Source organism: Armigeres subalbatus, chromosome 3 (genome assembly GCF_024139115.2).
Source record: "Armigeres subalbatus isolate Guangzhou_Male chromosome 3, GZ_Asu_2, whole genome shotgun sequence".
NCBI lineage: Eukaryota > Metazoa > Arthropoda > Insecta > Diptera > Culicidae > Armigeres > Armigeres subalbatus.
The window spans coordinates 310,989,217-311,002,469 of record NC_085141.1 but is presented as its reverse complement, the minus strand read 5'-3'; the positions used below and the strand labels follow the sequence as shown (position 1 = coordinate 311,002,469).

Here is a 13,253-nt window from a genome sequence, read left to right as displayed (position 1 = left end):
TAGCAAAATGAGATATGGACATGATTGAAATAAGAGATAAAAGATCAGACAACAATATCAAAAATTTGCATTGAAAAATCATTTAAATATCAAGTTATGCTATTTGTAATAAGTGATGAATATCATGTGCCATTGGTTTGTTCTTATCCGATCCTTATCATATGTTGCTATTTAAATGATATTTCGGTGCAAATTTTTGATATTGTAGTCTGATCTTTTATCTCTTAGGGCCTTTCACAAATTACGTAACGCTGAAGGGGGAGGGGGGGGGTCAAGCCGGGCGTTACGATCCATACAAAAAAATTAAACCTTCCATACAAAAAGTGTTACGAGGGGGAGGGTGGGGGTCCAAAATGACCAAATTTAGTGTTACGTAATTTTAGAAAGAACCCTTATATCAATCAAGTCCATATCATGTTTTGCTATTCTGTTCATGGCTTCTGCCCGGGTTCTTACATCTTACTGCTTTTCATTTCTCGCTCCTCACTTCTCACATTTCACTTCTCACAACTCACTTCTCTCCATTCACTTCTTGCTTCTTACTTCTCACTTCTCACATCTTACATTTCATTTCTCGTATTGAATTTCTCTTATCACTTCTCGTTTCTCACTTCTCGCATCTCACATCTTACATCTCACTTCTCGTATCGAATTTCTCACTGCTCTCATCTTTTTCTCATTTCTCACTTCTCAATATTCACTTCCCGTCTCTCACTTTTTATTTCCCGCTCCTCACTTCTTATTTCCCGCTCCTCACTTCTTACTTCTCGCTTTCCACTTCTCGCTTCTAACTTCTCACTTCTTATTTCTCATTTCTACCTTCTCACTTCTCCCTTCTTATTTCTCACTTCTTACATCTCACATCTCACATATTACTTCTCACTTCTCATTATATGCTTCTCACTTTTCACTTTTCAAAAATCACTTTCTACTGCTCAGCTTTTACTTCTCACTACTCGCATATCATTCCTTACTTCACACTTCCCAAATCTCACACCTCACTTCTCGCTACCGTTTTCTCACTTCTTATTTCTCCCTTCCTATTTCTCACTTCTTATATTTCACATCTTACTTCACCGATCTTACTCCTTCACTTTTTACTTCTCCCTTCTAGCTTCTCATTTCTCGCTTCTCGTTTCACACCTCTCGTTTCTCACTTCTCAGTCTTACTTCTCACTATTCACTTCTTACTCCTCACTGCTCACTTCACACTTCGAAACCAATATCAAAATTAGTATTCGATTTGCTCTCATCGATAGAAGGAATAGTTTTCGATTTGATGTCACAGTAAGATTTTTCTGCTACACGACAAAAAAATCAAATTAATTAATCATAATCAACCAGGGATCGTAATTCTTACTCATTCTCATGAGCAGGGAATGTTCCCTCACGCTGATTTTCATCGAGAAATCGGTTTGCTGGAAAAGAAAAACGGTCTGATGAGAGATAATAATTTCTCCCTCACTACCAGTGCCGCGAAAAGTTGATTTGCTCGTTTTCTCACTCCTTTCTTCCTTTTCGTGCCATCACCAATTGCAAAAAGAGTAGCCTTTATGGAACAAACAACCTAATCCCTACATGCAGTCGATGTGGTGGTATGGTGCCGCAAAAAGTTGATTTGCTCGTTTTCTCACTCCTTTCTTCCTTTTCGTGCCATCACCAATTGCAAAAAGAGTAGCCTTTATGGAACAAACAACCTAATCCCTACATGCAGTCGATGTGGTGGTATGGCTATAGTGACCGCATCCCATCGCCATTTTTGTTGATGTTCTAGGTTCGAATCCCGTTGCGGTCATAAAATTTTTGTAATTGCTTACCGAAAATTTTCGCAAAAAGTGAGTGAGGCGTAAAACTGATGAAACGAAAAAATAAATTCATCAAGTAGGCACGATTTTTGCTGATCTTCCAGGTTCGCTCTAGAGAAAAGAGGGAAGGGAGATAGATGTTTTTCACTACAAACTCTGAAAAAAGATTCTCCTCCGACCCGAAAAACGCTTGATTTCGTCTCATCGAAACGAAAAGTACGAACCCTGTAATCGACAATTTCACAATATAAAAACAGATTATCGATTTGCTTTCAAACTTTGCTCGGGATGCTTGCCTTATTATCAGAAGTATGAGTAGCTATAGGATATATTTCATTTACCATTGATTTCAATCGTTTCGTTCTGATTAGTGCAGATGAAAGCAAAATTCTCTTATTTCACTTGGTAAACCAGAACCTTCGTATAAACACAAACAAAAATGAAATATTTTTAAGATTTTCGAAAATATATTATTCTTTCAGTTGTGATGTAAATATTACTTTGTTATTTGTAATTTTCTTTGATTCCGTGACCTAAACTTTGTTAGTATAGACACATCCGAGCTGCTGGACAGTGTATCAATGTTTTGACTTGAGTTTTTCAAAGCTCCAATCTCGGTGGCAGATATTGAGTCCCAGGGTAACTTGAATAATGCGTTTCCGCTCTTGAAGATGAAATTATATGAGAAAGCAATGATATGATAAGAAGGTACATTGGAAAGGGGGGGTTTAGTGAGACATGAACTGAAAAAAAGGAATATTCAACCATAAAATAAAATAACTAAATCATTTACAAACAAAGTATGTAATATATATTTAATAGAACAACAATAAACTTAAAAGCTACACAGATACACACATAAACCAGATTATGCACAAGTTATCATACAATAGATGTTACACTTTAAAGCAATATAATATTATTAAACAATATATTTGATCTTAGTCTGGATAAATTGAGACATATTTTTGCAGAATTGAAATTATCCCTAACCAATGTGTGCCACATTTTACCAATTAGTGCAAGTTTAATCTAATCAAAAATATGTCTCAATTATATTTCGTCCAAAGCAATGTCTAGAACAATGAAAACATGAAACTACCAGAAGCACAAATTCGCTAGCAAAAGAAAATTGCAAACTCAACAAATTTAACCACGCACACGCAAATACTAGCTAGCCAGCGGTCGCGGTCCGCCAAACACATGTTGCAACTCTCGGTTCATGTGGGTTAGATTTTGCAAGAACGTGCTGGACAGCCGGATACTGGGATCCCCAATACCACCCATCCCCACACCAGCACCCGTACCGCTGCCGCTTGGTCCGGCAGCTGAACCGGCAATAGCAGTACCAGTGCCATTACCGGCAAGCAAAGCAATATGCGTTGAAAGGCGTACCTGTTGCTTCTTCTGGTTGTTGATCTTGTTGTTCCGCAGGACAACCCCCTCGGTGTCGTCCTTCTTGTTGGCAGCCTGGAGGGCAGCTTGCTCCAGCCGTCGACGCTGCTCGTTCTCCTGATCACATGCCTGATTATTTTTTTGGAGGAAAGAAACAGTTTCATGATTACCGTTAACCAAAACATTTAAAAATTGAATGAATATTTAATATCTTAGCAATATTCTAAATTTCGGTAAATTTATGTACAAATACAATATTATTACCTTGAAAGCTCTCACGAATCGGACTAGTAGCGAGAAGAATGCATTGGCGTCTGCATTCCTGGATGATTCACCGAAATATTCGATACATTCTTTGAACGAATCCTGTTTAGCAAATGATACAACGAATAATTATTTCAGAACGATCGAATGACGAACCTGTACGAAATTACCTGCGCAGTTTTGCAGTCAGTTCGTATTTTCTTCAACTTTTCCTCAGAGTTGTTGAGGAAATCTCGCAGCACATGATTATGAGAGCCCTTCCCTCGCAGGTCAGCTTCCTTCCGGACGGCTTCCATGCCCTTCTCCAGTTCGTTGACATCGGAGATAAGAATCTCCAGCGAGACCTGCGCCGCCTTATCGATGCAGAACAGCTCCGAGTCGAAGTTCATCAGCTCGGGGAACTTTTGCCGTACCGTTGCCACGATGTAGTGCATCAGGCTCATCCGTTTGTCGTTGGATTTGGTGTCCAGCAGGGTGTCCAAGCTTTGCAGCTTGAACCCGTACGCCGGGCCACGTTTACTGCTGTTCAGATAGTTACCGAATGCGAGAATGACCTCGAGCACCGAGCGGAACTTTTTCGACGATTTGATCGACGACGAGGCGGAGATGATGGCGTAGATTTGCTAGTGACAGAAAAAGGACGAAATTGCAAACTTTTATGCTTCGTTCAGAGTCGTGAGACGAACTTACCGGGTTTATGAGATGCAAACTGTCGAAGAAGTTACCGATGTAATTCATAATCGACAGCTTCGAAGAGATTCGCTCCACCTTCGTTAGCTGCAGCATGAACTTATCCTCCTCGCTCAGCAAGTTCAGATCCTTCTTCTCTATCACATATTCCTTGTACATCTTCTGCTCCTGGTCGGTTGGGACCATCTTCTGCAGGAGTTCGACGTTTTCTAGCGACAGCTGTTTGAGATCCAGGTTGTTGATCGCTTTAATGACAATGTCGACGGGCATTTCCAGCTTGCGACGAGAGATTGCTATATGGGAGGAAAATGGAATTGGGTAACATTTCTCAGTAAATTTACCAATTTTACTGTTTCAGAAAAAAAAAATTTAAACTGCTTCACTTACCAATATTTCTTAACCTCGTGTGCTCGAGCAGCGAAATGTGCTCCGGTTTCTTGAATCGCTTGCTGGGGAACGTCGATAGCCCGTCCATGTCGCAGTTGCCATTCGTCAGCGGTCCACCCATCCCGATCTTGAAGCGCTCTTCGAAATCGATGAAATCGATCTGCCGGTGCAGTTTCTCGTCGTCCAGTTCGTTGAAGATGGTGCCCCGAACCTGGTTCGGTTTTAGTGCAACCCAGTTGAGCGTTGGCAGTTTGTATTTCGTTTGTACTTTACGTTTGATGGTCATGTTGCCGTCAGTGCAGTGCATAGCGGCACCCATGAATCCACCGGGACCAGCCGGTGGAGGTGGAATGAATGCAGGTGGTTTCGGGGGCGCTCGTGGTGCGTTTCCATTGATATTAGGTGCTGGTGGGCAGGGTGGTGGCGGTGGCGTTGGTGCTACAGGGGGAGCAGGTGGCGCTGGAGGTGCTGGCGGCGGCGGTATTGGTGGTGCGGCTTTGTCTCCTCCTCCGTTGCTCGTAGGACTGAGCTCGGAGAGTTTGCCACCATTCGCGAGCATATTCGAAACATCCGCAATGGATGTTCCCTTCGGCAGGGTCTTTGTGAGATTCTCCAATTCCAGTAGCATGGATTGACGGCTCTTGGATTCCTGCTCGTGTTGTTTGAGAGCTCGCTTGAGCTTCGCAATTTCCTCTTCAACAACTCGTAGTTTGTTGCAGAGATCGTCTCGTTCAGCTCGAGTTTGACTTAGTTCGGATTCGAGTTCACCAATTTTGAACAATGCTTCCCGCTCGATTTCACTAGCCTGATCCAAGGCACGGCCCAATTCGTCCTCCAATTCGTTTACCCTCTCGAGGGCGGCAGTCTTCGTTTCGCTGTCTTCCATCAGCGCGGCCACATCGAACACATTGTCCAAATAGGCCGATATCTGAACATGAAGCTCTTCGGACTCTGTTAACCTTAGTTTCTCCAAATATTCGTCTAACCCTAGCGCAGTAAATTCGTACTGCAGATGCACCCTGTAGTTCATGTCTTCCACGGAATGTACAACGATATTTACAAATTGCATACATGCAACCATAAAATCTATATTAAATAGTTCGTAGTTCATAAAGTACTCCATCAGCGTCTGGAAGCGACGCTGCTCGGAGCAGACCTTCTTAAAATTATCGAATGCCGATAAGATGATTTCATGACCCCCTTTCACCAGACATATCGCTGCCAACAGTTCAAGGACCAACGCCTTTGTCCTCAGGGACTTGTGTATCAAACTCAACGCTATACAATTAATCGCTTCCCGATGCTGGATCACCATATTGAAGCCGTACTTATTGTTCATGATAGCCCTCATGCACATTATGCACACGTGGATATCATCCGTGGTCAGGCCCATATTCAGCTTCGCGATATGTCGCGACCTCCGCTTTATACTGGGACTATCCATCATATCCCCTAGACCGGGTCGCATGAATCCATTTGTGCCTAGCTTGTGGTTCGTTTCGTTGCTACCGTACGACGCTATCGTCGTATCCTTCGGATTCAGGCCCTCGTCCGATTCGGATTTGGCTTCCTGTATTCGCTGCTCGTGACGCATCATCGTTAGCCGGAAACTCAAATAGTCGATCAGCGCGTCCAGGCCTTGATTTTCGTCGTCAAGAAACTCCTTGACCCATTCGATGTGGTTTGTGCGAAGCGAGATTTCCAGATCTCGGAGAACTTGTGTTGAGGTGGACTCGCCAACCATTTTTCGTTTCTGAAAAGAAAAATTGATAGGTTTTTTTTAATTTACAAGGAGAATTTTTACAATATTATATTTTTGCTATTTAATCTTTGATTGATCGAAATAAAAGAACTGCTTATTAAAACCTTTTTTAACACAAACAATTGTTCAATAAGAATAATTAGTTTTTTTAGATGGTCTGCGAAACTACGAAAACCCTTTAGACTGTCGCAGTCACGAGAATATGTGGGCTGATGCGCAAGGGAGTTCTTCGGCATCAGCGAGGAACAGTACGAAGCGTTCTCTTGCAAAGTGCTACACAACGGGGTCGTAGCTGGCAAGGATGTATTCTATCACCTCTTCTGCTCTGCATTGCAACCGACGAGATCCTGGTAGGTGTAATTGAGCGGAAATCAAACTCCGACAACATGGACTATGAGCGTGACATGGTACCTATAGTCTTGGAGAAATTAGTGAAATCAGTTAGCTATTACTGACCCAACTGATTAGCTTGAACGTTGATCCGAGCAGTTTGAACAAATTTTTCTAGTCTCGACGCTTGACTAACCATCATCATCGTAGCATGAGTGCAACGCATTACCCGCGCCAACTCAGAAACTTTATTACGGCAGGAGATTGAAGCAGCCATCCGAAGCATGAAAACAAACAAGGCTCCGGGGTCGATCGCGTTTCAGCAGAGATGCTCAAAGCTAACCTCATACGCCTATACTATCTGCACAAATGCTGAATCAACTATTCTGTAATATCTAAAACACCGCAACTTTTCCGGCCGACTGAACGCAGGGCGTCTTAGTAAAGCTCCAAAAAACAGGGGATCTGACTGTGTGCGACGATTGGCGGGGCATTACAATATTGGGGCATCCTCACTCAACAGCGCTCTGATATGCAGAGTAAGCTCAACGACCTTGCCGAGCGCTCCTCTTCGGCAGGGTTAGTCATCAACGTCAACAAAACCAAATCGTTGGATTTAAACGCGGTAGCCCCTTCCAGTTTCAAAGTAGCCGGGCAATCTGTGAAGAATGTTGAAAGCTTCCAATATCTTGGTAGACAAATGGCGTCCGACGGCGGTATCGAGAACGACTTAGGCGCACGGATCTAGAAAGCAAGTCTGCCTTTGCGAATTTAAGAAATACCTGGAAAAACGGGCAGATAAGTGGACGCACCAAAATACGAATTTTCAACGTGTAATCTGTGCTGTTATATGCTAGCGACACATGGTGTGTATCAGTGGAAAACACTCAACGGCAGGTATTCAACAACATATGCCTGCGGTATATAATTCAGGACAGGTGGCCTCACAACACGGATCTCAAACAACGAGCTTTATTGTCGTTGTCACCAGAGGCCGATAGCAACGGAAATTCGGGATCCGAAGTGGGGCTGGGTCGGCCACACTCTACGTAGGGGCGGAAACAAAATCTGTATACAAGCATTAGACTGGAACTCAGCGGCAGCAGAGGAAGACCCAGAGGTTCATAGCGGCGAAGCCTCAATAAAGAAATAAAATAAGTCGACCGAAATCTAACCTGGCGACAGGTTAAAACGATAGCTGGACATCGCTCAGGATGAAGATCCTTCAAGTCGGCCCTTTGCACCACCGGAGTTGTACAGAACCCATAACATTACATTACTGTGCAAAGTTATCCTAAAATGGATACAGGAGGAAATAAACACAACTCTCCGACGGCAGCAAGAGTCCCTCTATCTGGTATTCATTGACTACGAAAAAGCTTTCGATCGTCTGAACCACGAAAATCTGTAGGGCGCCCTTAGACGCAAGGGAGTTCCGGACAAAATCGTCGACCTCATCGAAGTGTAGTACGAAGCTCTTACGTGCCGAGGAGCTTGAGCCCATACGGAACACTCCTCTACGGCGGGTCTCACCATCAACGTCAACAAGACCAAATCGTTGGATGTCAACACGATCAAGCTCTTCAACTTTATGGTAGCCGGGCAAGCAGTGGAGATGGTCGAACATTTTCAATATCTTGGCAGCCAGTAAGCGTCGGACGGCGGAACCAAGAGTAGACATAGCTACATAGGCTAGGGCTGCTTTTGCGTGCTTGCGAAATATATGGAGATTAGTATATTATTAGTATATCAGATTAGTCAACGCACCAAATTTCGAATATTAAACTCTAACGTGAAATCTGTGTTCTTATATGCCAATGAGACTTTGTGTGTATCGGCAGAGATCACGCAGAAACTGCAAGTATTAATCAACCAATGTATACATTTTATAACTCGGGCCTGGTGGCATCACAACTGGATCTCGAATACTGAGCGACGATGCCATCAAAACCCGATATCAACAGAAATTCGAGAGCAAAAATGGAGGTGGGGCGGCCACACATACGAAAAAGCGGAGACGGAAATTTGCTGGCAAGTTCTGGACTGGAATCCGGCAGGACATCGCAGCAGAGACAGACCCACAGGCCCGTGACGACGCACAGTGGCTGGCCATACAAATGCCGAAAAAACCTGATATATCGAGTTTTTCACCAAAGAGTAATTTAGGATAGCTGTATTTATTTTGAGTTTAGAATTGTCATCTGACATATGCTATGCTACTCAAGTACTTCCGGAAGCCCATGTCTTAGGATCTAAAACAGTTACAGTGTCTTCATTCTAGCATCGAAGAAGTCTATTTCCAGCTTGGCGCAGCTAGGCGCAATTTACCATACTTACCACCGGAAAGTAGGCAAAAAATAGATTTTGATCTCCAGTGGAACAGAGGTCAACTTCTGTCTCTAGTGGAACATCAACGGCTTCTGGAATAATCTTTCCAATCTGGAGCTGTAAACGCACGACAGCCCGCCGTGGATCATTGGCCTGCAGGAGGTCAACCGGGTCATACTTGACTCCATGGATCGCTCCCTCGGAGAGCATGAGCATGAGAATGAGCATGATTGACCGCCCACGGTTGCTACTCCGTTATTGCCAGGTCAGCTGTAATTACACAGAGAACCAACATATGAAGTTTGGGACTAACATCATCTTCAATGTGTAAGAACTGGTGACCCAAAAATAAGCAATACCAGCGCCGGCCGTGTCCGAATGCAGGTCAATTAGGGAATATGTAGGAAATTGTTGACATAATACTCGCTTTGATAGAAGCTGGATTTTAACTTTTACTTTCTAATTATTTTTTTCACACGCACGAAGCAGAATAAAATTTCGGTTACCGACCGATCGTTCTGCTTACCGCACAAAGCAGAACAAAATTTCGATGACCGGCCGATCGTTCTGCTTACTGAAAAAAACACGTCTGGGCGCTTTCTCGATCGTTCTACGTCCAATACAAAACACGAACAAATCTGCACTGAACTGATTGTTTCACTATCCAATTTACTCGCCCACTCAAAAGAATCAGACATTTTGATAACCGAGCGACCGTACTGCGTCAAACACAAAACACGAACAAACTTGCACTCTTTACCTTCATGGTTCTGCGACGAAGAGAAAAGAAAAACTAATACAGTGTCGACCCGATTTTGTCACTCCCCGATTTTGTCTACCCCCGATTTTGTCACGTTTTCGACCCGATTTCGTCACCCCAAACATTTTGGTCATACATTTTATTTTTGTAAATAATACCGCAAAAAACATTGATTTTCATGAAAAAACTTTCACCGCCTGTGGTTTATTATAAATCATTTCTGAGTACCTGTCAAGGATTTTTAAACCTTTTCGACAAGAAATAACGGGTGCCATTCACGTATTTTACCTGACCTTGCATCACTCAACAATGCCCACCTTCTTCAATGGCCTGCCATCGACGTGACCGCCACTAGTCGGTCTATACTACCCGCTCTCAAGTGGGAAGCATCTGCGGACTTATTCGGAAGCAACCACTTTCCGATTTCGGTCACCGTCCATGCGTCGCCCTCGGACATCCGGAGGCCAAAATGGCGCTATGATGCCACCTAAGAGGCATATGACCTTTACATCCGAAGCGCGTTTGAACGAAACACGCCAACAACCCTTCCTGAGTTCACCCAAACCATCCTGGATGTTGCTATTGCTTGCATCCCGCAAACCAGCAACCGGCCAGGACGAAAGGCACTCCGCTGGTGGTCGGATGAAACGCGTCGGGTGGTTAAAGCGAGAAGAAAGGCCCTTCGAGCGCTACGGAGACTTCCCGCTGGTCATCCTGATAAGGGAAATGCCCTTCAGGCCTACAAAGAAAAGCACTATGAATGCAGGTCAATAATATTTGAAGCCAAGAGGAAACAGTGGGAGGACTTCCTCGATTCAGTCAGCCCGGCTCAATCCGCAGCCGAACTCTGGGCGAAAGTAAACTTGATTAGTGGCAAGCTAACAACCTTCCTGGTCCCTCGCGATTTACAAAATTCTGGCTTCAATCTACCGTTTTCGGCGGCCGAGCTGTCGTTCGCCCTCTCCAGCAGCAATGGGAAATCCTCCGGTCCCAACGAGATAGGGTACCCTATGCTCCAAAAGTTACCGCCTTCTGCCAAGATTCGGTTCCTAGAGTTGGTCAACCAAATGTGGGCTGACCAAACCTTCCCGGAAGAGTGGCGAAAATGTTTAGTCACTCCCATTCCTAGAAACAGCATCTCCTCCCGGAATGTTACTAAGTACAGGCCCATTTCGCTAACCTCTTGTGTGTCCAAGATCGTCGAGAGGTTGGTGAACCGGCAGCTGCGCGACAAACTAGAAGCAGAAGGTAGACTCGGGTTCTGGCAGCACGCATTCCGCCCTGGATACGGAACGGGCACGTACTTTGCAAACCTGGGTGACGTTTTGCAGGACGCTTACAACGAGGGCAAACACGCCGACCTGGTATCTCTGGATATCTCCAAGGCCTTCAACAGGACTTGGACCCCCTTCAACAGTTGAGCGAGTGGGAATTTTTCGGCAACATCCTTGCGTTTGTTCGGATTTTCCTTATAGAGTGCTCCTTTAGAGTTCTAATCGGGCGAACTAGGGTTTGCAACAATCTCCCTTGACGTCCTCACGTCTATGGAGTGGACGTCCAGACGTCCCTAACTAGCTCACCAAATTTCTCAGGGTCGACTTGTAACCTGCTTAAGGGGCCTACGACACCAAAGAGGCAGAAACGGACATTACCAGGACGAATCAACAAACACGTTGGTAGAAGGAATTGAAAATGAAAAATAGATCTTAAAGCATTGTTTTATTTAATTTTAAGATTTGTTTTGGGTTAGTTCATAGGATTAGTAGTGGGGTGGCCGGCCTAAAACGTTGGGGCCCATTGTTGGCATGCGTTTTAACATACCGTGTCTGCATGCTACCTGCTGGCTCTCGAATGATTGAGGGACCGCCTTCCAAGTTTCGCTGAGCGCGGCGGTGGGTCGTAGATGTGGTTGAGGTTGGACACGGCGAGGGACACGGAGACTTTCGTTGACGACTGGGCCTTACCTTAGGCAGACCGAGCACACGGCCGAATGCGGCACCATGCCGCTGGGGCGGGTGTTTGTGGTTGGACGCGAAGACTGGCGAAGGCAGGTTGGGCACACGGCCGGACGCGGCAAAACGCCACCGGTGTTGATGGTTGCGGTCGGGCACGGAGGCTGGCGAAAGCAGGCCAAGCACACTGCCGAGTGCGGCACAATGCCGCTGGGGTGGGTGTTTGTGGTTGGACGCGGAGACTGGCGAAGGCAGGTTGGGCACACGGCCGGACGCGGCAAAACGCCACCGGTGTTGATGGTTGCGGTCGGGCACGGAGGCTGGCGAAAGCAGGCCAAGCACACTGCCGAGTGCGGCACAATGCCGCTGGGGTGGGTGTTTGTGGTTGGACCCGGAGGCTTGTTCCCGAATATTGTGGCTTCGCCGAACGCTGCAGGTAGGGTTATGGTTGACCACGTGATTATCCCCGGGCACATCCGCCCGAAAATTGTCGGATGACGAACGATTCCGGCCCAACGATTGCGGTACTGTCGGATGGCCACCAGGCACGGCCAATAACGGCGGAAAGCCGCCCGAGCGAATGACGACCGGAAGCGAATTACGACCACTGCAGCCAACCAGTGGAACGTGTGCCTACAGACGCCACGACAGGCCTTCGAAAACACTCCGCGATACGCAGCTTGGATCCCTATCCAAGGTCTTGAATCGTAGTATTCGTTGGTTTCTCGATGCTCGGGTCCCGGTTCCAGCCGTTTTCACACGCGGTTTTTATAAAAATCGCTCAAAAGAAGTTTGTGGTCTGGTGATATTCCGTCTTGATCTTCGCTTGGTGTTCGATCGACTCCCACGATCTTACACCTTGCTCGTTGATTCCCCTTTTTTTCCTCCCTTTCTTCCATTCAGCCTCGGCTTTTAGGGTTGCCTCTGCTTTTAGGGGTACCACGGTTTCGCCTCGGTAGACTTGTGCCACCGAGCAGGGGTGTGCGAAGCGTTAGTATTTTACATACACTGTTAGGACAGAATAGTCACATAAATTTAGGATTTATGTGTTTATTCGTGGCCTAAGAAAATACTGCGTGCGAAATCTTACAAACATTGTTAGTGTTTATATATATTAAAGGTCTATCAATGCAAACCCAACAGGGTTGCTAGTCGTCCTTGTTAACATCAGTAACAGGTTCGAGGACTTTCCTGGAGGAAACTGGGGGGGGGGGTCCGTTCTGTTTGTGACGTTGTTCCTTATCGCCATGAATGGCGTGTTTCGACTATATATTGCTGGTCATTGTTGGCGACACTCCAGGCCGCACGCGGATAAAAACACAATCCACCGTCAGGTCGATCCAACGCTGGGCCAGCTCTTTCGGCTTCACTATGACCGCCAGTACGTGCGTCAGAGGACACGTCTGCCGTTGGAGGCACCAGTTGTCCGGGCCAAGCGTCAAGTTGGGAGAACATTCCATCCCCAACAAGAAAATTGTAAAAGTTCTTGGAGTGTCCATCGACCGGAGCCTCTCATTTATACCGCACTTCCGCGAAGTCAAAGTTAATTGTAAGACCAGAGTTAATCTGGTTCGGATGAA

At 45.5% G+C, this 13,253-nt stretch overlaps 1 protein-coding gene across 7 annotated transcripts in view; it reads right to left on the bottom strand.

Annotated features, from left to right (window-relative positions):
* LOC134225255 (formin-like protein) overlaps positions 1-13,253 on the bottom strand; it is a 269,171-nt gene that overhangs the window by 13,332 nt on the left and 242,586 nt on the right. For 5 of the 7 annotated variants that reach the window (XM_062705175.1, XM_062705178.1, XM_062705177.1 and 2 more), the window contains 5 exons: positions 4,542-6,294; positions 4,155-4,447; positions 3,635-4,087; positions 3,465-3,566; positions 2,594-3,329 (listed from right to left, as the gene is read on the bottom strand). In XM_062705175.1, the coding sequence (XP_062561159.1) occupies positions 2,976-3,329; positions 3,465-3,566; positions 3,635-4,087; positions 4,155-4,447; positions 4,542-6,294 (2,955 nt within the window). In that variant the 3' untranslated portion in view covers positions 2,594-2,975. Of the gene's footprint in view, positions 1-2,266; positions 2,470-2,593; positions 3,330-3,464; positions 3,567-3,634; positions 4,088-4,154; positions 4,448-4,541; positions 6,295-13,253 lie in introns of those variants that run through there. The other 2 variants (XM_062705181.1, XM_062705180.1) reach the window with 2 other exon arrangements.